The 23,699-nt window shown below is 49.1% G+C and overlaps 2 protein-coding genes across 2 annotated transcripts in view; both read right to left on the reverse strand.

Moving 5' to 3' along the window:
- LOC309368832 (uncharacterized protein) overlaps positions 1-13,091 on the reverse strand; it is a 61,326-nt gene extending 48,235 nt beyond the window's left edge. Inside the window, exon 1 of the mRNA XM_081909138.1 lies at positions 12,959-13,091. Within this exon, the coding sequence (XP_081765264.1) occupies positions 12,959-13,019 (61 nt within the window). The 5' untranslated portion in view covers positions 13,020-13,091. The remainder of the gene's footprint in view (positions 1-12,958) is intronic.
- On the reverse strand, positions 1,295-12,663 carry LOC309368787 (uncharacterized protein; the record flags this gene model as incomplete). Its single annotated transcript, XM_081909094.1, has 3 exons — positions 1,295-2,752; positions 11,574-11,700; positions 12,592-12,663. The coding sequence occupies 3 exons, from the start codon at positions 12,661-12,663 to the stop codon at positions 1,326-1,328; spliced, it is 1,626 nt and encodes a 541-aa protein (XP_081765220.1). The 3' UTR covers positions 1,295-1,325.
- Positions 13,092-23,699: the final 10,608 nt, after the last annotated feature.

A 23,699-nucleotide genomic window follows, 5' to 3' on the forward strand; every position in this document is an offset into this window, starting at 1 on the left:
TTTATTACTCAGTATTTTCCTATGTAGCCTTGCCACGTGTGTTTCTTGTAGACAAATCAAGTCCAATTGTTCCTTTTTCAATAAATGAATGACTCTGCGCCTTTTTTCGGGGGAATTCAGTCCATTAATATTCCAACTTAATATTTGCAATGCCATGATGTGATTACTCTGATTTTCCTCCAACTACACCCAATGCTTGCTCTTCTTCTGTTGATATCACTGGATTGTCCAGTCCGAAGGGTAGTTTGGTTATGTCCAGTATTCCTTTTTTTGGTGATCTTCTGTCCAATGCTTTTTGTTCTGGTCCTCTATCAGGTGATCTTCTGTCCGATGCTCTTGACTCTTTTCCAGACCCCTTCTGCAGATCTTCTTCGTAATTATTCAAAAAATTAGCTTTATCTTCTACTGATTTTATTTTTATTTTCCTTCCTTTGAAACTGAAGGATAGGCCTTGGGGAAATTCCCACCTAAGGTTAATTTTGTTCTTTCTCAGCAGGGCAACCAAATCATTGTAATTGGACCTAAGATCCAAAAGGGATGTCTTTCGGGATGTCTTTAAAAATCTCCACTCTTGACTGTAGTACTTCCAAAGGATTCTGATAATGCCAACCCAAAATTTTATCTCTCTCTTTTTTAGTTCGGAGGGTAATCAAACAGTCTCTTATTCTATTCTTCTCTTTCTTCCCTCCTCTTCCAAGTCTAAAGGCAGTCACGATTTTAAATTCATCCTGTTCCAAATCCAAATCCCAAAAGTCTGCGAATTCCTACGTCATTTCTTAAAAGGGCAAATTGAAAGCGAAATTGTATGGCAAGTAGTGGAAGAAAAAAAGGTGGCATTTGAAAAAACACACAAAGAAAACCTAGGGGTGGCCTCCTCCAATATTTAATAGGGGGGGACAAAGACCCCTTGGCATTTAGGAGTTGGCCGTATTCCCTACACCCACACGTCTCAGAATGCTTAGAACATCAAAACACAACACAATAACACAAAACATCACATGTTGAGAGCCAGTGTGGTGTAGTGGTTAAGAGCGGTAGACTCCTAATCTGGGGAACCGGGTTCGCGTCTCCGCTCCTCCACATGCAGCTGCTGGGTGACCTTGGGCCAGTCACACTTCTGTGAAGTCTCTCAGCCCCACTCACCTCACAGAGTGTTTGTTGTGGGGGAGGAAGGGAAAGGAGAATGTTAGCCGCTTTGAGACTCCTTAAAGGGAGTGAAAGGCGGGATATCAAATCCAAACTCTTCTTCTTCTTCTTATGTTAAAATAGTATTAGATGTCAATAAGAAAAAGGTCCGGTTAAAAAGCTGTGGATTTGCCTGGCTCCTAAAGCTGTATACTGGTTTTTCCGACCTTTGTATGGATTCTTTGATGGGAAGTGAGTTTAGAGCTAACAGTGAAGCTCTTTCCACATTCCACACACTGATAGGGTTTCTCCCCTGTATGAATTTTGTGATGGGAAGTGAGAGCGGAGCGCTGACGGAAGCTCTTTCCACATTCCACACACTGATAGGGTTTCTCCCCTGTATGAATTCTTTGATGGTAAGTGAGATTGGAGCTGTGAGTGAAGCTCTTTCCACATTCCACACACTGATATGGTTTCTCCCCTGTATGAATTCTCTGATGCTTAGTGAGATCGGAGCTATTTCTGAAGCTCTTTCCACATTCCCCACACTGATAGGGTTTCTCCCCTGTATGAATTCTTTGATGGAAAGTGAGAGTGCAGCTCTGACTGAAGCTCTTTCCACATTCCCCACACTGATAGGGTTTCTCCCCTGTATGAATTCTTTGATGGGAAGTGAGTTTGGAGCTCTGATGGAAGCTCTTTCCACATTCCACACACTGATAGGGTTTCTCCCCTGTATGAATTATTTGATGGGAAGTGAGATGGGCACTGTTCCTGAAGCTCTTTCCACATTCCACACACTGATAGGGTTTCTCCCCTGTATGAATTCTGTGATGGGAAGTGAGATAGGAGCTCTGACTGAAGGTCTTTCCACATTCCACACACTGATAGGGTTTCTCCCCTGTATGAATTTTTTGATGGGAAGATAGAGAGGAGCTTTTCCTGAAGCTCTTTCCACATTCCACACACTGATAGGGTTTCTCCCCTGTATGAATTCTTTGATGAGAAGTGAGAGAAGAGCTATGAGCGAAGCTCTTTCCACATTCCACACACTTATAGGGTTTCTCCCCTGTATGAATTCTGTGATGAGAAGTGAGATGGGAGCTGCGACTGAAGCTCTTTCCACATTCCATGCACTGATACGGTTGCTCCCCTGTATGAATTCTGTGATGGGAAGTGAGAGAGGAGCTACATGTGAAGCTCTTTCCACATCCCACACACTGATAGGGTTTCTCCCCTGTATGAATTATTTGATGGGAAGTGAGACTGACTCTCTGCCTGAAACTCTTTCCACATTCCGCACACTGATAGGGTTTCTCCCCTGTATGAATTCTTTGATGGGAAGTGAGATTGGAGCTGTGAGTGAAGCTCTTTCCACATTCCACACACTGATATGGTTTCTCCCCTGTATGAATTCTTTGATGGAAAGTGAGAATGGAGCTCTTCCTGAACCTCTTTCCACATTCCATGCACTGATGGAGTTTCTTTCCAATGATATTTTGTTGATGGCAAGTGGAATGGGAGCTCTGACTACAGCTTTCTCCACACTCCAAATTTTTGCGTGGCTTCTCTTCTCTGGGGATTTTGTCGTGGTCACCTTTGTTCTCGATTTCCGTTTCATCACAATCTGCATTGGAGACAAAAAGGGATTAGAGCCTCAGGAACAAATGGAGAAGAACTGAAGGGAGCTGGGTGTGTGTTCATTACCTGTATTGTTTGTCATTAACCAACATATTTATTATGAGATTCTGATGTGTTGTTGAATGTTGCTTTGTTTGATATAAAGTAGTGGTCAAAATTGTGGGGAAAAAGTGTAGTTCTTCTTTTGGAGTAATATTATAAATTTATATATCAATGGAAATATAATTTGATCAAGAATGCAATCAACAATGCAATCAAACTAAGTTTGTTCATATTATATCAAACCTTATAGCCAAATAACGAGAAAAAAGAAGCACAACTTGCTTAGGTTGACTTTTGTCAGTGTCTTATGTGATTGCTATCAAGTTGGTCATTTAGTGAGGTTGAAAAACATAATCAAATTAAAGAAATGGCACAAAGAGTTGACTGGTCACCCAGAAAGTGATGTAAAATTGTACTATTAAGTGAACAAGGCTACAGTTATGAAGAAATTAGATGAAAAATTGGGAAAAACTAAACCAAAGCTGGCCATTGAAGAACGGAGAGACTGTGCCTACATGACAGAAGAAAATCATCTGGGTGTATACAAGACTATATGGTGCAATGTAATGGGAAGTTGAGTGCAAGTCTGGTCTAAATGTTAGAATTCTAAGGAAAAAGCCATTGTTATCTCTCCAGCAAAGGTTGAAAAGATGAAACCCATGTTAACTGTACAGCGGAACAATGGGACAGTGTTATTTGGAGCGATGAAACCCAAATCTCCTTGCTTGGTAGTGATGGCATGAAATATGCGAGGAGAAGAATCAGAGAAGATTTACATCCTACTTGCATTACACCGACTGTGAAACACCCAGACAGTGCGATGATCTGGGGTTGTATGGCAGCAAAAGGTGTGAGCAGAATTTGCGTCATTAATGGGAATATAAATGCGGGAAAATGCATAAAAGAAATACTTGAGCCCAAACTGAAGTGTTCCGCAGGTGATCTTTTCCCAGATACTGAAGCATTTATATATATGCTTCATATGCTTGCAATATATATGCTTGAAATATATTCTATTTCAACAGGATTCAGCTCCGTGTCATGTTGCTGCTGTGTGCAAAAGGTGCTTTGGAATGGCCTGGGAATAGCCCACAATTCAACCCAATCAGAAATCTATGGAGCCGACTAAAGAAACTTGTTATACATGTTTGATGTATTAGATGATTTTAATATTTTTTTGGAAGCCACCCAGAGTGGCTGGGGAAGCCCAGCCAGATGGGCAGGGTACAAATAATAAATTATTATTATTATTATTATTATTATAGAAGTAACCCAGCAATAAAGCTCAATTAACAGAGGCCATAATTGAGTCTTGGTTTCCCATTATTACAGTTGCAGAACTAAAGACTTGGTTCACTTCAAGTGAAGGCGTTGTAAGGCTGTAATTAAAGCTAAAGGTTACCAATGGTTACCAAAGGTTTCACGTTTTTTCTTTATGACTGCTGTTCTAATAAATACTCCTTCATAAAAGTCATCGCATTACATCCTTCATTAAATTATCTTTCCATTGCTATATAATTGTATGGTATTACTCCACACAAAAGTGGTGTTATGAGCCATCAAACCTCAAAAATACACTTTTCACAAAAGGTTTCCACAATTTTGGCCACTATTAGAAGTTGTTCATTTTAAAGTTAATGTTCTTTATATATGGGATCAGATTATTATTATTTATGTTTCATGATTATATGAGTGTTGGAAGCCGCCCAGAGTAGCTGGGGCAACCCAGCCAGATGGGCAGGGTAGAAATAAAAATTATTACTATTACTACAGTGGTACCTTGATTTAAGAACAGTCCTCTTCTGGAAAAGATTAAGTTTGTAAACCGAGGTACCACTGTATCATCATCATCATCATCATCATCCTCATCATGACTGCTGCTGTTGCTGCTTGCGTGAGTGCTGGGAGGACCCCTCCCTCTCCTGCCAATTCCATCTGGCCTAGGGGGCGGGGCCTGCACTTACCACTACAGTTTAGAGGCCTGAGCAGCTACCTGCAGCAAGGGACAAAATGGTTTTAAATGTTTTAAGTGCTTTTAATTTGCAGCACTTTAAATGGTGGTTGTTGTTTTTTATAATATTGTATTATTTCATTAATTTATTTTTGCTTGGGGTGAGTTAAGCATTTAGTCAGGGTGGGGAGTAGTTTAATTTGAGCGCTATTGTTTCTTGCTTTGGTTTTATTATTATTATTGTTGTTGCTGTTGTTGTTGTTATTCTGTTAAGTTATTATATAGTTTGTATTTTGCTTTTTAAGGGGAAGGGTCATGGCTGCCTGGGAGTGGGCCTCAGCCAATAGATTGAGTGGGGCAGGTTCCAAAGGGGGGAATGTATTGGGACACCCAATCTCAGTGATCACGGGCAGGAGGAGGAGTTATGCTAAGACCAGACCATGTCATTACCGAGGAGGCAGGTTTAGTCGTTGTTTGAGGACTATCCCTGCCTCCAGGTCTGGTCCTGACCGGAAGGATACAGTAATCAGCAAGGGAAATCCACATGACCTGAAAGTGTTGCTGTGCAATGCCAGGTCAATGATGAATAAAACCTCTGCCATCCACGACCTGATTGTGGATGGAGGATTTGACCTGGCATGCGTGACAGAGACCTGGTTGGATGAAGCAGATGGGCCTGTCCTTGCCGCTGCTTGCCCACCAGGTTTCTCTTACGCACAGCAACCCAGGTCATGTGGGCGGGGGGGGGGTTTGCAGTGATTTTTAGGAAGTCATTAGTCTGCACCAGGCGTCCTATTGGGAAGATCCAGTTCTCTGAGTGCATGTTCTGGAAGTTGGGCAATAGGGGCAGTACAGGATTCCTTTTGGTGTACCGACCTCCCCGCTGCACCAAGGATTCCCGGCCCGAGCTGCTTCAGGTTGTGGCGGATATGCTCCTGGAGACACCTAGCTTGGTTGTCCTGGGGGATTTTAACATCCATGCCGACACGACCTTACAAGGGGCCGCTCGGGACTTCGTGGAAAGCACGGCCTCCATGGGGCTGTCCCTGAATAGGTTTGGCCCAACTCATAGCCGCGGACATGCCTTAGACTTGGTGTTTACCTCTATGGGTGTTGGTGATCTGACATTAACTAAAAGCGAAACATAAGAAGTGCCATGGTCAGATCACTTCCTGGTGCAACTGGACTTCTCCGCAACCCTTCCCCTCTGCAGGGAGGTGGGACTGATTCGGATGGTCCGCCCCCACCACTGAATGGATCCAATTGGCTTCCAGAGAGTGGTAGGGGATGTTTTATCCCAAGTTAATGGCCTTTCAGCAGATTCCCTGGTGGCACACTGGAATGCGGAGTTAACCAGGGCTATGGACTGTCTGGCTCCGAAGCGCTCTCTCCGATTGCATGGAGCCCGAACAGCCCCGTGGTTTCCCCCGGAGCTGAGGGTGATGAAACAATTGATGAGACGGCTAGAGCGCCGGTGGCGGAAAACTCATTGTGAATCAGACCGGACACGGGCTAGAGCTCAACGCCGAGCCTACCAAGTGGCAATGGCGACGGCGAAGAGGGTCTTCTTTGCCGCCTCCATTGCACCTGCAGAAAACAGCAGAAGGAGACTTTTTCAGGTGGTTCAGAATCTATCGGATTTTTTTAAAAATAATATTTATTCAAAGTTTCAAAAATACATAAATACAATAAAGAACAGAAAAATACAACAGAAAAAAAGAAAAGAAAAAGTTTTTAAAAAGAAAAAAGGGGGGAAAAGAAAAATACACATCCCATATTACATCTTTTCATTTGCTTGTTTCTTAGACCTCCTCGCACCTCCCTTTTTGTATTCTGACTTAATTCGTTGTTCCAGCAAATTCTTCCCATATTTCTCAATTTTTATTTAAATAATTTATCTTAACAATCTATCTTATTAATTAATTCAACATATCCTTTCCGTCTTTTACCATATTCTGTTATTCAATTTACCTTAATGTATTTAACCTTATCTTACCTTAAAAGCCTTAAAATTCAAAGTTTAAACCATATTTATACATAACTCCTTAAATCCTTTCTACTAAAGCCAATTAATTCCTTTCCAGCATTTTCCCTAATATTTCATTAACATTACACTAATTTCAAAAACAAAAAAAGAATTTCCCCCCCAGTTGTTATCCAACGTCCCTTCTTCCTGGTTTCGCGTTATGTCAGTCCTTTCTATACATTCCATCCAGTCCATCAATCTGGTGATCTTATATCCGAGGCCCTTAAGTCTCTTCTATGCCCCTTCTGCAGATTTTCTTGTTCTTGTTTGTAGTTGCACTCTTCCTTGCCTTTTGTTGGTTTCTTTCTTAATTTCTTCCCTTTCTCCTTGGGGAGTAGGTCTCCGGGGGATTTCAAACGATAATCTCCATTTTCCTTCATCAAGCCAGCCCATTCCCCACAGTCCCACTCCCTGTCATCATCTTTGTAATCCAAAAAGTGGTTGTCCAAAAAGTAATTGTCAACATGTTTCATAGTCCCACCAGATTTAAGAGCTTCCTTAACTCCAAACACTTCCAGGTACACTCCAAGTTCAATCTTCCAATGCAACAACTTTCGCTCCTGCAGGACTTTGGATCTCTCCATTTGTATTGCTTGGGGTGCGATCACAACCTCTTCCATCTTCCTCTGCCCTTGCACTTGCCCAGTCAAACCAGTTTACTCTCTCTCCTGCAGGCTTAAACAGTCAATTCCCCCCCACTTTTCTCCTGCTTTCCAAGGGGGTTTTATTGGTTGTAGATGCAGGAAAATTCAATCTTTAAAACAACTTTCCAGGCTCTTAGATTGTAAAGTTTTTGCTTCAGTCTATTTACAAAAAGCGGAAGACGGTCTTCCTGTTTTAACCTTCCCGCTTCAGTGCCTAATTCAATAATTTCTTGATCCAATTTTCCGTTTTTACTCACGGGTATTTGTTTAGAGTCCGAATGTCAACAGGAAAAAGTCAGCGCTCTCTGGCGATGGCTGTGCGGCTTCCCTCCATGAAAGTAGCAATCGCTTCACTGCACCGCGCTGCTCACCCCACTTCGCTCCGGAGCCCCAAAAAGGGGTTCCCCCCGCGAATAGGGGAGGCGCTCTTGGTGCTCTGCCGAACCCCACGTTCCCAGGCTCCTCCGCCTGGAATTTCTAGCGGGTCCCAACCTTCGCCGCTGTGGGAACACCCAGTGGCGTAGCGTGGGTTGTCAGTACCCGGGGCAAGGCAAGTAATTTGCGCCCCCTAACTCATGGATTTTAGCACTCGAGTGCGAGCGCCCCCCCATGTTGCGCCCGGCCCCCCTGCACCCCCACGCTACGCCACTGCTTCAAGCCCCCCTATAAAACATTTGAGGGGGCCAGTCCCCCAGTTGATGGGCATTGCCAATGTGGTAAACTATGCAGGGCGGGGCTTACCTGCCTCCCCCCCCCAATATCATACTGTATTCACGTTGGCACCCCTGATGAACTTAGCGGGGCTTACTTCTGCCCCACAAGCCTTTGCACCTCCTCGTCTCCTTTCCTCTCTACAGTGGTGCCCCGCAAGACGAATGCCTCGCAAGACGAAAAACCCGCAAGACGAAAGGGTTTTTCGGTTTTTGCGACGCTTCGCTAGACGATTTTCCCTATGGGCTTGCATCGCAAGACGAAAGCCCATAGGGAAATCTCGGGGACCTTTTTTTAAATGCTGGCGGTGGGGAGCAAAGCCTTCCCCCCCCCTCCGGACTTCAGAAGAGGTCCAGGAAGGCCGGCGGGGGCGAAAGGCTTTGCTCCCCACCGCCAGCATTTTAAAAGCGGTCCGGGATAGCAGGGAAGCGCTTCCCGCTATCCCGGACGGCTTTTGAAGGCAGGCAGGCGAAGACTTTTGCCCCCCCTGCCTGCCTAACCGGGGGCTTTTAAATCGCCCCGGGACTGCCCGGGGCGATTTAAAAGCCCCCGAACGGCTTTTGAAGCCTCCCCCCGCCGCCCGGCTTCGGGGCATCGTCCCGATGCCGGGCGGTGGGGCAGGAACGCCTCCCCCAGCCGCCCGGCTTCGGGGCATCGTCCCGATGCCGGGCGGTGGGGCAGGAACGCCTCCCCCAGCCGCCCGGCATCGGAACGATGTCCCGAAGCCGGGCGGCCGGGCGGGAAAGCCTCCGCTGTCCCGGGCGATTTTAAAATGCCGCCCGCCAGAAGAGGTGGGGGAAGGCGTTTTCCATAGGAACGCATTAATTGATTTTCAATGCATTCCTATGGAAAACCGTGCATCGCAAGACGAAAAACTCGCAAGACGAAGAGACTTGCGGAACGAATTAATTTCGTCTTGCGAGGCACCACTGTATATGTAAGAGGGTGAAGGTCAGGCTGGCAGCACGAATAAGGGCCCCACTGCTGAAGGCCTCTCCCGCCACGACCTCCTGGTCCACAGGCAGGGCAAGAAAGTGCCTTTTCCTTGGGGGGGAGTCTTAAATTTCAAATTATTATTATTATTATTATTATTATTATTATTATTATTATTATGAATATCAAATGTGCGTGGTTTCTCTACCTCCACCGACGACTCGCCACGTGCGAGGAGGAAGGCAGGCTCCCTTCACCTCCCCGTCCCCTCAAGGGAAAGGGAAAACGACGTGAGGAAAAGCAACGCGGGACAGCGAGCGAGGTTCTCCCCAGAGCCTTTTCCCGCCGCCCCCTCGCAAGACAGCCCTGAAGCCGAGCGCGGAGTGAGGGGCGGGGCCCGGCAGAGTCTCGCTGCCCCCCAGCGCCTCTCGAGGGGGCATGAGGGGCGCCGCGTTAAGGGCGCCCGTGGGCGCAGCGGCGGCTCCTGTCAGGGCACGATGCGGGCAGGGGTCCCTCGCGCAGCTGCCGCCGACGGCTGACCCTGCCTCACCCGGCGCCTCTCCCCCACCCCGTCCACCCACCCATATCCTGCTCAGGAGGGGCCGGTAGGCTGGCGAGTGCCTCACGGCACCAGCACCAGAGAGGGAGAGAAGTCCGCCTCCCGCCGCCGCCTTTTGTTAAACAGACATTTTAAATCGGTTTAAATGCACACGAACCTAGCAGTAACACCTCCCCTCCCAAAACTGGGCTGGTCGGGTGTGGTTCTCTCCCGCGCTGAGCGCTGCGCTGGGCGGCCGCTGCATTTTCCCTCCCCCAGATAGTCCCTCCCTCGCTCTCTCTCCGCTCCCGCTCCGCACTGCAACGCGGGCAGCTCGCATTGCATTCGCACAGCCAACACTGTGAGAGAGAGTGAGTGAGCCAGGTAGGGGCAGAGAGCTGCGAGTGCGCCCCCCAAAATGTTGCGCCCGGTGCGGTTGGCACCCCCTGCACCCCCCACGCTACGCCACTGAGAACACCCAGTTTCCACGGAGCCCGTTCCTCCGATCGGAGGAACTCCGCCATTCGCCGATGGCGCTAACCTAATCTATATGAAGCCGCTGGGAGAGATCATCAGGGGGTATGCAGTATCAGTATGCAGATGACACCCAGCTCTACGTCTCCTTTAAATCAGAACCAGTGAAGGCGGTGAAGGTCCTGTGTGAGTGCCTGGAGGCGGTTGGAGGATGGATGGCGGCTAACAGATTGAGGTTGAATCCTGACAAGACAGAAGTACTGTTTTTGGGCGACAGGGAGCGGGTGGGTGTGGGGGATTCCCTGGTCTTGAATGGGGTAACTGTGCCCTTGAAGGACCAGGTGCGCAGCCTGGGAGACATTTTGGACTCACAGCTGTCCATGGAGGCGCAGGTTAACTCTGTGTCCAGGGCAGCTGTCTACCAGCTCCACCTGGTATGCAGGCTAAGACCGTACCTGCCCGTGAACTGTCTCGCCAGAGTGGTGCATGCTCTAGTTATCTCACGCTTGGACTACTGCAATGCGCTCTACATGGGGCTACCTTTGAAGGTGAACCGGAAACTGCAATTAATCCAGAATGTGGCAGCTAGACTGGTGACTGGGACCACATAACACCGGTTCTGAGAGATCTGCATTGGCTCCCAGTACGTTTCCGAGCACGATTCAAAGTGTTGGTGCTGATCTTTATTGCCCTAAACGGCCTCGGTCCAGTATACCTGAAGGAGCGTCTCCACCCCCATCGTTCAGCCCGGACACTGAGATCCAGCGCCGAGGGCCTTCTGGCGGTTCCCTCATTGCGAGAGGTGAGGCTACAGGGAACCAAACAGAGGGCCTTCTTGGTAGTGGCGCCCACCATGTGGAACGCCCACCCATCAGATGTCAAAGAGATAAACAATTACTAGACATTTGGAAGACATCTTAAGGCAGCCCTGTTCAGGGAAGTTTTTAATATGTAATGCTGTACTGTTTTTAACACTTGATTGGGAGCCGCCCAGAGTGGCTGGGGAAACTCAGCCAGATGGGCTGGGTATAAATCATCATCATCATCATCATCATCATCATCATCATCACCACTGCTACTTCTACCTGAAATTCAATGAGTCTAGCTCTTCTCTGGGATGGATTTTGTTTGGCCCAGTCATGGCATCGCCTCCATCTCCAATGTCAGTCGTCTCTTTGGTCAACCCAAGACTGACAGGAGCAAAAACAAAAACAGAAAACCTGAAGCTACTTATCTTTCCTAACAATTCTGAAGCTGACATTGAAGATGGCCTGGGCAGTTGAGATCAGCCCAATCGTGGTGGAAAAAGGAATAATCTGAGGAAGATTGTTCAAAGAGAAAACTGTAATTTACTGTTTATTGTGGGGGTGTTAGGTTCCCAGGTGTTGTAGGGGCCACTATTGAGCTCTGTGAAAATATATGAGGTTGGTCCATAGACATATTTTGTGAATTTCCAGGCAGATAGGACAATCCCACAGGGAGCCTTACCAAGAGAGGCCACGATCCCACGATTCTCCTCCATGACGTCCTTATGCAGAGCTCTCTGGTCAGGATCCAGCAACGCCCACTCCTCGTCCGTGAAACGAACAGCGACATCTTCAAAGCACACTGGACCCTAAAAGAAAAAGGGAAATGTCCGCCTCTGAGACAGCAGAAATATGATCTGCTACACAATGCTCTGTTGTTTCCTTCCTGTAAATTGCGGTGTTGTTTAAATAGGATTGCTTTGCTGCACATTTTAATTATGGGTGCTTATTTTATTCTGTGTTTTAATTATGGGTATTTGTCTTTGTGCAAATAGGTGTTACTCTGCCTTGTGTTATTCAAGTCATTCTGCCTACGCAAGCATTCCAGTTTCCCCAATGGAAGGATCCACTTTCTCCTCTCCTCCTGGGCTGTTCTGGGAAGGTTCCCTCCCAATGCCCTAGAGCCAAATTCAAGGGGTTCAGGGGGCCATGGAGAGGGGGATGAATGGGGGGCAGACCCGATTTTTCATCCGAAAGGGCTGGTTAGGTGAATCCAGGCCACTATTTGTTCTCATTTGTCCACTGCTTAGAAAACAATTTTAGCATTCAGTGATTAATTGAAATAAGCCTATTTTTGTCTCCTGGCTCTGAGAGACAAGCGGGGGGTGTGTGGCTTCTGGCAAAAGGAGAGGGAGCCACCGGTGGCTCCTCCTTATCCTGACTCACTTCTGCCTCTCGACCTTCCTCTCCCACGCACCTCCTTCCTCTTCTGCCTCTGATTCTGCACTGCATTCTGCCACAGAGTCTCCCAGCTCACTAAGCCCTGTTTCCCCTTCAGCTTCTGACACCTCCTCTTCCCAGGCTTCTCCCTCTTTTCCCTCTGACTGCTCATCCTTCCTCCACCTCCACTCCTTCGGCTCTGAGCCGTCTTCCTTTCCTGGTTCCCCGGCTGCTTCCTCCCACCATTCCTCTGTGCCCAACCAGTCCATGACATTGCTCCATCCCTCAGCCTCTGGCCCCACAAGGCAGCTTCCCCTGACCTGATCTGGTTCCACAGCCGCTGCTTCCCTTCTGGACCAATAAAAAGGCGGATCAGGAGGTCTTGCTGGCATCCTTCTGCCATCTGCAAGAGAAAAAAGGTAAGCAGGACGCCAGGAGTGCCTGCTTCTCTCACAGGTGAAACAAGGCATCTCTAACTACAGGTGGGCCTTTGAGAAAGCCTTTCCTGCTGAGAGCATTTAGACGTTTGTGCCCATTTCATATGTTTGTTTGTGCAGAAATACATCTCCCCTCCTCTGGACCCTTGTCCCCAACTGTCTCCCCCCAAAACAAGATGAAAAGAACCCTCAGATGAATTGGAAAACCAAGAGAATGAGACCAGTGGAGAAAACCCACCTTCCTCCTTACCCAGTGGCCTCTCTCTGGTGTCCAACGGAGGCCTCTCTGCCTCACAGGAATCCAGGTCCATTTCTGCAAAGAGATCCTTTCCCTGAGAAAGAAACAAGGATTCAAAACAGAGAATGGGGAGAAATACTAGAAAGAGAATGACAAAGACTTAAAGGGTGTGAGATCTCATCCCATGGATGCTTTCCAAGAAAAAAGATGGGCCATCAGCAGACCATTATGGGATGTTCTCTGTCCTGTTTGGAGCCCCTTGGGAGCATCCAGAGGAAAGTCTCTCTCACCTGCTTTCTCTCCTCTGCCTGACTCAGGAGGAAACCTTCGGCCAGGGCCACCGCCTGGGAACTGGTCTCCGCTCCACAGTCCCTCACCCAGCTCTCCATCTCCGGTGGAAGGACAGCCAGGAACTGCTCCAAGATCACCAGGTCCAGCATCTCAGCTTTCGTGTGCCTTTCTGGCTTCAGCCACTGATGGTCAAGGTGGTAGAGTCGGCTGCAAACCTCTCGAGGTCCTTTGGCCTCCTGGCAGCAGAACTGCCTCAACTGCTGGCTCTGCAGCTCTGAGCGGAGGGTGTCCTCCTCACCCAGGATCTTCTGCACAGGGTTTTCCCAGAATCCCCCAGTGCTCCCAGTTTGGCTGGCATGGCCTCTTCCTGCTTCAGGGCCAGCTGAGTCTTGCTCATCCATCTGTGCTGTCAGGAAGCCTCTGAGAGATTGGAAGGAACCCTTTGGTCTTCTGCCAAGTTCTGCCCGTCTTAATGAGAAGCTCTAGCAAATCCTACAAAGCAAATACATTGTTCTGTTACAGAATTTGTAGGACAGGGGGGAAATGGTTCCCTGAGCAAGCATGGATGAGTCTTGCTGGGAACAAGAGGAGGAAGAAGAGGAGAAGAAAGAAGTCTCTAGCCTTCTAGCAATGCAAAACGTGGAGGCAACTGAAGGGATTTCTGTCAGATTAATCAACCTGGTTTCTGCTGCCTCCCAGTCAATGCATGAAGTCAGAACCAACTGACAAGAGAGTCATTTGTATCTTGTGATAAATGGATGCTTTTCTCTAGTGGGGGTCCTGACCTGGGGGTCCTCTGGAGTTGCTCCCCACTCCCACCCCCACTCCCCTGCTTCTGTCTCCTTTTCTTGCACTTGGACTCTCCGCCATTCTCAAGGTAGACTCCTGGGGTGGGGTCCCTTTTTCTTTGCTCTGAGGGCCAGGTATGGGCAGGGCCAAAGACATCTCCTTTGAATTTAGGTATGTAATTTATTAGTAGTAGTAGTAGTAGTATTCTGTTAGATAGCTTAACAGACACAAACACACAGCCATTGATGCCAAGGTCCCTGGAGGCTCAGTGAGTAGCAGCGCCCATTTCCGGCTGCTTTGCTAGCAAAATCCCTTTGGGGCAGAGAGGATGTGGTCCTGGGATGCCCTGCTCTGGGTGCGAGGGGATTGCTGCAGTGGCCTCCGTGGGGAGCTGCCCTGGGAGACACTGGGAAACTGGTCCCCAATGCAGCAGGCAGACTATGGGCTGGGATCCCTCTCTTTATTCCTGGCCTTTCTCTCCCACCTTAACTTCCTCCCTCCCTGTGGGGTGTTTTTTTTGGGGGGGGGCTAGTCCACCTCCTCGTCCAGCTTTGGAAAACCATTTGCAGATGTTTCCTCTGTTGTGCAATGAGGCTGAGCGATGTCACTCAAAGTTAAAGTCCCAGGGACTCCTTTGTTTAAAGAAGGGAGATTTTTTCTGAAAGGGGGGGAGCGGAGGGCCAAATGAGATTGGGATCCTCTGATCTGCAGGAAGGAGAGCGCGGCAGACCTGGCCCCTCCCTGGCAGGACCCTCTCCTCCTCCCTGACTTGGGGTCCCCCCCCCCTGCAGGAGCAGATCAGGCCCCCCAGGCCTCCTCCCCTGCTGCAGCCCTGGGACCCCCCCCCCGTCTCCCCACTGCACCCTCTGGGGGGGGGGAGAGGAGACTCACCAGATCCCGGGAGGGGAGAGCGAGGCAGCCCTTGCAGGAGAGACACCCAAGCAGGAAAGGACTGGGGAGGGAGGGGGATTGGCTCTGGAGGACCTGGCCCCCCTTGCTTCCTGGCCTCTCTAGGAAGGCAGCTCAGTTCCCTTTAACCCTTGCCAAGCCGAGTCCACCCAGCTCAGCCCTCTCTCAGATTCTTATTTTTTCTTATGCATTTTGGGGGGCAGCCCCCCCCCCGGCTACGCCCATGCCCAGATATCCTTTTGGGGGTGAGGCTCCTGGCTGGACTCTGAGCATCTCCCTCCCTTGGCCAGAAACCAGGGGAAGAGCTTGCAGGGAAAAGGGCTTTGCAGGAGGCAAGGAAGCTCCTCCTAGAATTCAGGAGTGGAGAGAGAGGAGGGGATCCCAGGGTCATCTAGTCCAACCCGAAGCAAGAGGGGGCTGGTCTAGTTCCCTAAACAGGCAGCCCTGTTGAGGGAAGCTTTCAATATTTAATAGGTTATTGTATTTTAGTGTTTTATTGGAAGCCGCCCAGTGATGGGCGGGATATAAATAAATTATTATTATTATTATTATTATTATTATTATTATTATTATTATTATTATTACAACCCCCAGTAAAGCAGGAATCTCAGCTAAAGCATCCATGGCAGATGGCCGTCCGATCTGTGCCCAACTGCTCTTAGATGTCCCTCAAGGCAGCGGGTCCTGAGTTCGAGCCCTGCTGAAACAATCGCACTGGCTGCCAAGGAGGAACCCAGCGAAGTTCAAAATAAATAAATCCTATTCTCATCATAAATGAGTAATACTTTCTTATGCATTCTTTTTATACTAATATACAAAAGTATGCCATTTCCCTTTCCAGAAATGGATGGTTGTTGTTATTATGTTTAGGGAAGCTTTTAATATTAGATGGACTATTGCATTTTAATATTTTGTTGGAAGCCGCCCAGAGTGGCTGGGGAACCCAGCCAGATGGGTGGGGTATAAATTATTATTGTTATTATTATTAGTACTACTGCTACTATTACTACTGATCAGGTGAGTGTCCTCCTTTCGAAAGGGGCAGGTGGAATCTCCACGGTTGCTAATAGCATAACGTTGAAAGACTAGTGAAATATGGGGAGCCCTAGAGCATCTGCTTGGCATGCAGAATGTCCCGGGGTCAACTCCTGACACCTCCTGCAAGGGCTGGACGAAATCCCTGCCTGAAACTCTGGGGAGCTGCTGCCAGTCAGTGTAGATCAGGGGTCCTCAATCTATGTCCCGCGGGCCGAATCCAGCCCTCCAGGGTTGTGAATCTGGCCTGCACGACCATTTCAGAACCCGCCAAGTGTTCGAGGCTGAAAGCATCTCGCCACCCGCTCAGTCAGTCCCTGCGCCGTGCTGAGGTATAACACCGGTCTTGAAAGACCTACACTGGCTCCCACTACGTTTCCAAGCACAATTCAAAGTGTTGGTGCTGACCTTTAAAGCCCTAAACGGCCTCGGCCCAGCATACCCAAAAGAGCGTCTCCACCCCCATTGTTCTGCAGTGGCGTAGCGTGGGTTGTCAGCACCCGGGGCAAGGCAAGTAATTTGCGCCCCCTAACCCGTTGATTTTAGCACTCGAGTGCGAGCACGCCGCCCCAAGATGTTGCGCCCGGCCCCCCCTACACCCCCACGCTACGCCGCTGCTTCAGGCCCCCCAATAAAACATTTCAGGGGGCCAGTCCCCCAGTTGATGGGCATTGCCAATGTGATCAACTATGCAGGGCGGGGTTTACTTGCCTCCCCCCCCCTCAATATCATACTGTATTCACGTTGGCACCCCTGATGAACTCAGCGGAGCTTCCTTTTGCCCCGCAAGCCTTTGCACCTCCGCGTCTCCTTTCCTCTCTATATGTAAGAGGGTGAAGGTCAGGCTGGCAGCGCAAATAAGGGCTCTGCTGCTGAAGGCCTCGCCCGCCACGACCTCCTGGCCCACGGGCAGGGCAAGAAAGTGCCTTTTCCTTGGGGGGGTGGGAGTGTCTTAAAACCATTATTATTATTATTATTATTATGAATGTCTAATGTGCGTGGTTTCTCAACCTCCACCAATGACTCGCCACGTGCGAGGAGGAAGGCGGGCTCCCTTCACCTCCCCGTCCCCTCAAGGGAATGGAAAAACGACGTGAGGAGGAAAAGCGACGCGGCGGGACAGCCAGCGAGGTTCTCCTCAGAGCCTTTTCCCGCCGCCCCCTCGCAAGACAGCCCTGAAGCCGAGCCTGGAGTGAGGTGAGGGGCGGGGCCCGGCGGAGTCTTGCTGCCCCCCAACACCTCTGGAGGCGGCATGAGGGGCGCCACGTCAAGGGCGCCCGCGGTGGCTCCTGTCAGGGCACGAGGCGGGCCCAGCGCCTCTCCCCCACCCACCCCGTCCGCCCACCCAGGAGGGGCCGGTGGGCTGACAAGCGCCTCACAGCACCAGAGAGGGAGAGAAGTCCCGAGGCTCTTCGGCGACTCCGGAGGCAGCAAGCGCGCCCCCCAGATGTTGCGCCTGGTGCAGCCAGCCCCCCTGCACCCCCACGCTACGCCACTGTTGTTCTGCCCGGACACTGAGGTCCAGCTCCAAGGGCCTTTAGGCGGTTCCCTCACTGCGAGAAGCAAAGCTACAGGGAACCAGGCAGAGGGCCTTCTCGGTAGTGGCCCCCGCCCTGTGGAATGCCCTCCCATCAGATGTCAAAGCGATAAACAACTACCTGACATTCAGAAGACATCTTAAGGCAGCCCTGTTCAGAGAAGTTTTTAATGTGTGACATTTTTGTGTATTTTTGGTTGCTGTGGAAGACACTTAGAGTGGCTGGGGAAAGAAGCCAGATGGGCGGGGTACAAATAAATTATTATTATTATTATTATTATTATTATTATTATTATTATTATTATGAATGTCTAATGTGCGTGGTTTCTCAACCTCCACCAACGACTCGCCACCTGCGAGGAGGAAGGCGGGCTCCCTTCACCTCCCCGTCCCCTCAAGGGAATGGAAAAACGACGTGAGGAGGAAAAGCGACGCGGCGGGACAGCCAGCGAGGTTCTCCTCAGAGCCTTTTCCCGCCGCCCCCTCGCAAGACAGCCCTGAAGCCGAGCCTGGAGTGAGGTGAGGGGCGGGGCCCGGCGGAGTCTTGCTGCCCCCCAACACCTCTGGAGGCGGCATGAGGGGCGCCACGTCAAGGGCGCCCGCGGTGGCTCCTGTCAGGGCACGAGGCGGGCCCAGCGCCTCTCCCCCACCCACCCCGTCCGCCCACCCATATCCCGCTCAGGAGGGGCCGGTGGGCTGACAAGCGCCTCACAGCACCAGAGAGGGAGAGAAGTCCCGAGGCTCTTCGGCGACTCCGGAGGCAGCAAGTGCGCCCCCCAGATGTTGCGCCTGGTGCGGCCAGCCCCCCTGCACCCCCCACGCTACGCCACTGTTGTTCTGCCCGGACACTGAGGTCCAGCTCCAAGGGCCTTTAGGCGGTTCCCTCACTGCGAGAAGCAAAGCTACAGGGAACCAGGCAGAGGACCTTCTCGGTAGTGGCCCCCGCCCTGTGGAACGCCCTCCCATCAGATGTCAAAGCGATAAACAACTACCTGACATTCAGAAGACATCTTAAGGCAGCCCTGTTCAGAGAAGTTTTTAATGTGTGACATTTTTGTGTATTTTTGGTTGCTGTGGAAGACACTTAGAGTGGCTGGGGAAAGAAGCCAGATGGGCGGGGTACAAATAAATTATTATTATTATTATTATTATTATTATTATTATTATTATTATTATTTGTTGTTGTTGTTGTTGTTCTTAAGTCGTTTAGTTGTGTCTGACTCTTTGTGACCCCATGGACCAGATCACGCCAGGCACTCCTGCCTTTCACTGCTTCCCGCAGTTTGGTCAGACTCCCCTGCAGTAGGGCTTGGAATCCAGGAGAAAACTCTTGGAATAGCCTTTCCAGGTGCTCAGGGACGGACTCACCTGTCCCCATGTCCTTCTCTTTGCAGATGTGCTGCGGTTGCACATCCCTCCCCCGCAGGTGAGTATTGCAGAGAACCAGAGCAGGGACTCAGACCTGCACTCCTTGCCCCCCCAGGTGTACCTGCAGGAGGTGATTCAGAACTGCCAGGCGGCTCAGCTCAGGGGGCTCTGAACCCAGAAGAGAGCATTTTATGAGAGCATAAATTCACTGCTTGTTCTGCCTTAAAAGAAAATGTTATGAAGATGGTTTATCGTTGGTATCTCACTCCCACCAAATTGGCAAAAATGTATAGAACAAGTAGTCAACCCTGCTGGAAGTGCAAGGAAAAAGACGGCGACTTCTATCATATGTGGTGGTCTTGCAATAAAATAAAAGAGTTTTGGGATGCGGGTTACAACGAGTTAAAAAAGATGTTTAAGTACAGTTTTCCCAAAAAGCCGGAAGAATTTTTGCTAGGTTTGGTGGGAGAAGGGATTAAAACGATAGATCAAAGATTATATTTATATGCAACAACTGCAGCCAGAGTTCTGATAGCTCTAAAGTGGAAGCAACAGGAGATGCCGACGATAAGAGAAGGGCAGATAAAGTTGGTTGAGTATGCTGAGATGGCGAAATTGAAATAAATCTCATGTCATGGTATAATTTATTATTAAAGAATCTGTAAACTATGGAATGGAATAGGAAAACTGGTGGAAGGGAAGGACGGAAGCTAGTGGATCTATGAAACACAAAGTAGGATACATGTAATAAGATGTGATGTTTTGGTGGTGGGGGTTGGTTGGTGATTGTAAATTTCAATAAAAATCATTAATAAAAAGAACAAGAAGGGGTTGTCCGTCTGCCGGAGAGGAGGACTCTACTGGCCTAGGTTCACGTATCCTGTTTGAAAGGGGAATCATCTTAGGGACTTCCTGTGAACATCTGGGTCGGGAATGCTGGTCCTGGAATGGACAAACACACAAGACGTAACCGGCTGTGCATTCACATAAACAATACTCTTCTATCTATTCTTATCACAATATCAAATGTTTATCTTGCACATAAACAACACATAAAGTGCAATAATATAGACGGAAGGACCAATAAATCAGTTCATTCATAAAGACCAAATGTCTGCTAAGTCCAAATTGGGGACTACTACAGTTCCACATTGTTGACAAGGTGTGATGGCCTGGGATTCGGACTTGGATGCTGAACCTGAGGGATCCCAGCCTGCACAGGATTCCCCGCCTCCAGAACCAGCTGAGCCAGGGCTGGGGCATGAGCCTGAAGGGTCCTCACCTGTGCTGGGTCCTCAGGTGCAGGCACCAGCTGAGTCTGCTCTGGCTCCTGAGGTGATGGAGGACCCATTGCCTGCAGATGCTCCACTCTCAGCCCTGTCAGAGGAAGCTGAGGTTGCCTCTGGGTCCGGTAACCCTCCAGCCTCTCCTGAGCTGCAGAGGCTCAGGGTTAGAGAGGCGAGTCACCAGAGGATCGGGGCCACCCTATGCCTCAGGGCAGATAAAAGCCGACCAGCCCCAGTCCCAAGTTGCAGAAGCAACATTGTTGGTTGCTAGTTCCTGCCTGAGCTCCTGACCCACCCCGGTTCCCTGCTTGCAAGCCTGTTCCTAACTTCACCCAACTCCCTGCTCTGCACCCAGCTTCAGCTACTACGGACTGCCTCCATGTTGCACCTTTGACCATGGACTGGACTTGGACCTTGCCTCGGGTTAATTCAATGGGTCCCCGGCCAGCTTTCCCATGTTTCTTGCCCAGACCAAGCTGTATATTCAAGGTTGACCCCGGAATTTCCCCGATGACCGCACCAAGGTGCACTTCCTGATCAGCTTGCTGAAGGACCGGGTGGCCAAGTGGGCATTGCCGGTGCTCCGGCAAGACTCTCCCTTGCTGACAGACTATACAGGGTTTTGCAACCATCTGGAAACCGCGTTCGGCAACCCTCAGAAGGGGAGTCAAGGCAATCGGGCGATTCGGCAGTTAAAACAGGACAAGTCCACAGTGGCCGCCTACGCCACAGAATTTCGGCCATTGGCACAGGACTTGTCCTGGAATGATTCCACCCTTCAGAACCAGTATCTTGAGGGGCTTTCGGATGAGATACTGGACCAGCTGGCCATGATGGACGCCCTCATTCAACGGAGACTGCAGATAGACGATCGGTTGTAGGACCATCGCCAGGCTCAGGGCTGCCAGCACTCCCGGCTCCAGGCTCCGGTCCTTCCCAGCAGTTCCACAGCCACAGCCAAATCGCTGGAGGAGAAAATGCAACTTGGGACAGTGCGGCCTCGCCTCTCCCCCGATGGCCCAGGGGTCCCAGACATCGCATGATGGGCCCTCACCGGTGGAATTGCAACACCTCATGCTTCTGGTGCACTAAGCCTTGCAGGACTTCCTTCGCAAGAACCTGGAGGGCGGGTTCATTCGGCCCTCTACCACACCCACCGCCGCTCCAGTACTCTTCGTTAAGAAGTGTAGGGAGCTTTGTCGCAGCCATGATTACCAGGGCCTGAATAAGATTACCACCCCAGACCGGTATCCCTTGCCTCTTATTGCAGAGTTGCTGGAACGGGTGCAAGGGGTGCAGATGTTCACCAAGATAGACCTTCGGGGGGCCTACAATTTGATTTGGATCCGAGCCGGGGATGAGTGGAAGACAGCATTTGGGACCCGGTATGGGCAGTTTGAATACCTGGTAATGCCTTTCGGGTTGTGCAATGCACCTGCCGTGTTCCAACAGTACATCAACCACGTGTTCCAGGACTTGCTAGACAAATACGTGGTGATGTACCTAGGTGGCATTCTGATTTACTCCCACGACCCAGCTCGCCACGAGGGTCATAGAGTGGAAGACCAAAGCCTATAATAAAAATCCCATAGAAAGGCCAAGGCAAAGACATCTCTCTCAAGAAATGTCCAAACCAGTGCCACTACAAGGTGACATGGCCAATATGAAAGCCCTACAGGGATTCACCAGGGATTGTTGCTGCTGTGATATGATGGAGGTGTGAGACCAGAGGAGAGCTAGCTTTGACACCTGGGAACACACAAAAAAAGCAGAAACAAAACAAACTGCATTTTTCACTCATTATTTGACTTTCCCGCTAAGTGTAAAGCATAGACCACTATGGAGAATGTTTCTCCCAAAGTTCTAGAATGCCACAAGTAATTTAGGAACAAAATGCAACATGTGTTATTTTTTATGTGATATCCTATGTCCAGCTATATGCACTGCTACTTCTGCAAACAGCTTTAAGAGTCCTGACATGCAAGTCTCTTAAGATTTACACGAAGGCATCCATTTGCAACATACCAAGTTATTATTTGTGGGGCAACAATTTTTTAGAAAAAATATATAGCCCCAAAGGGGGGAACTGTTATTAATTTTTTTTAGTAAATATAAATCTAAATGTACCAAGCAAACACATATATAGATATATAAACCACATGTCCAAAACCCACAGGAAAAGTCCTAAAGCCATATTTCACTCTTTCAGTCACCTCAAATATTTCTCAAGGTAAAAACAATGCACTCAGATTTCTGTTGTAGACTGCCTTATCTGTGATGTATGTATGATGTTTCTGGGGGTGGTCTTGGACTCCAGGGCAGGCAATTTAAAAAGTCTCTATTAAGGGCTTGCATGCATGGCTCGGGGTCCCCCTCCTCTCTCCTGCATGTGGGGGAGCACCCTCTTACAACAGTTAATAAAGAAGAGGCTTACTGACTGCTTTGCTTCTCAATATTCTCTGGTTGGTCTCTGTTATTTTCTCCTACCAATAGAGAACCTACAAAAAGACTCTTTATGGGCCCTTGGGTACCCCATAAGGAAAAAGGAGGAGGTTTTTTTTCCTTATATCACCTGCAATCATGTGTGGTGAGTTAGCAATTTACTCCTCCCGTTGCTGGATATGTGGCTAGTATGTCACATGCCCCTGTTTACTTTCCTAGGCTTGGAAACTGTAAGAACAGAAGTCAGTCTTATCTCTTCCACTCTGCTGTGCTTTTGCACTGTTCTTTGTCTCCCTGTCTGTTGCTGAGGAAGAGAGAGGATGCCATTATGATCCGTTTCGTGTGCAAATGTGAGGAGCATCCCCTCAGTTCCTTCATCCAAGTCACTTATCAAGACGTTGAACAACAACGGGCCCAGGACAGAACCCTGCAGCACCCCTCTGGTCACTTTTCCCCAGCATGAGGAGGAACCATGAAGGAGTCCTCTTTGGGTTCGGTCCGTCAAATCCAGCTAACAGTTACCTCATTCAGCCTCATTTTACCAGCTTCCTCACATAAATATCACAGAGGACTTTGTCAAAAGCCTTACTGAAATCAAAATACACAATTTCCACAGCAGTTCCCTGATCCACAAAGTGTATAACTCCATCCAAAAAAAGAAAAGAATATAAATGGAGAGATTTCTTTGGCTTATATTGTAAAATCTTCAGATGATGGGCAAACACATTTTTAAAAGCATAAATGAGGATCTTGGCAAGCTGGAACATGTGCAAAGGAAGGTGATTTATGTATTTATTTAATTTGTAAATCACCTGACCAGTTGTGCCGACTTGAATAAAATATTGGTGGGGGCCAGGTAAGGCCCGCCTTGCACTATCAATCACATGGTGCATGCACACCATTAGAATGGCAATGCCTATAATGGCAGTGACTTTAAAAAAAAGTAATATTTTGCGCCCGTAGTTCAATTTCTCAGCAGCTCCCCTTGCCCCGGAGAACACTTCTAGCATTTCATCACCTCTACCTGTGGCATTGTTCAGCAGTGGGGAAAGTGACCTCTTCACACTGGATGTCCATTTGGTATGGCCCTTTCCAG

The sequence above is a fragment of the Podarcis melisellensis genome (genome assembly GCF_964234715.1).
Source record: "Podarcis melisellensis genome assembly, chromosome: 4".
Taxonomy (NCBI): domain Eukaryota; kingdom Metazoa; phylum Chordata; class Lepidosauria; order Squamata; family Lacertidae; genus Podarcis; species Podarcis melisellensis.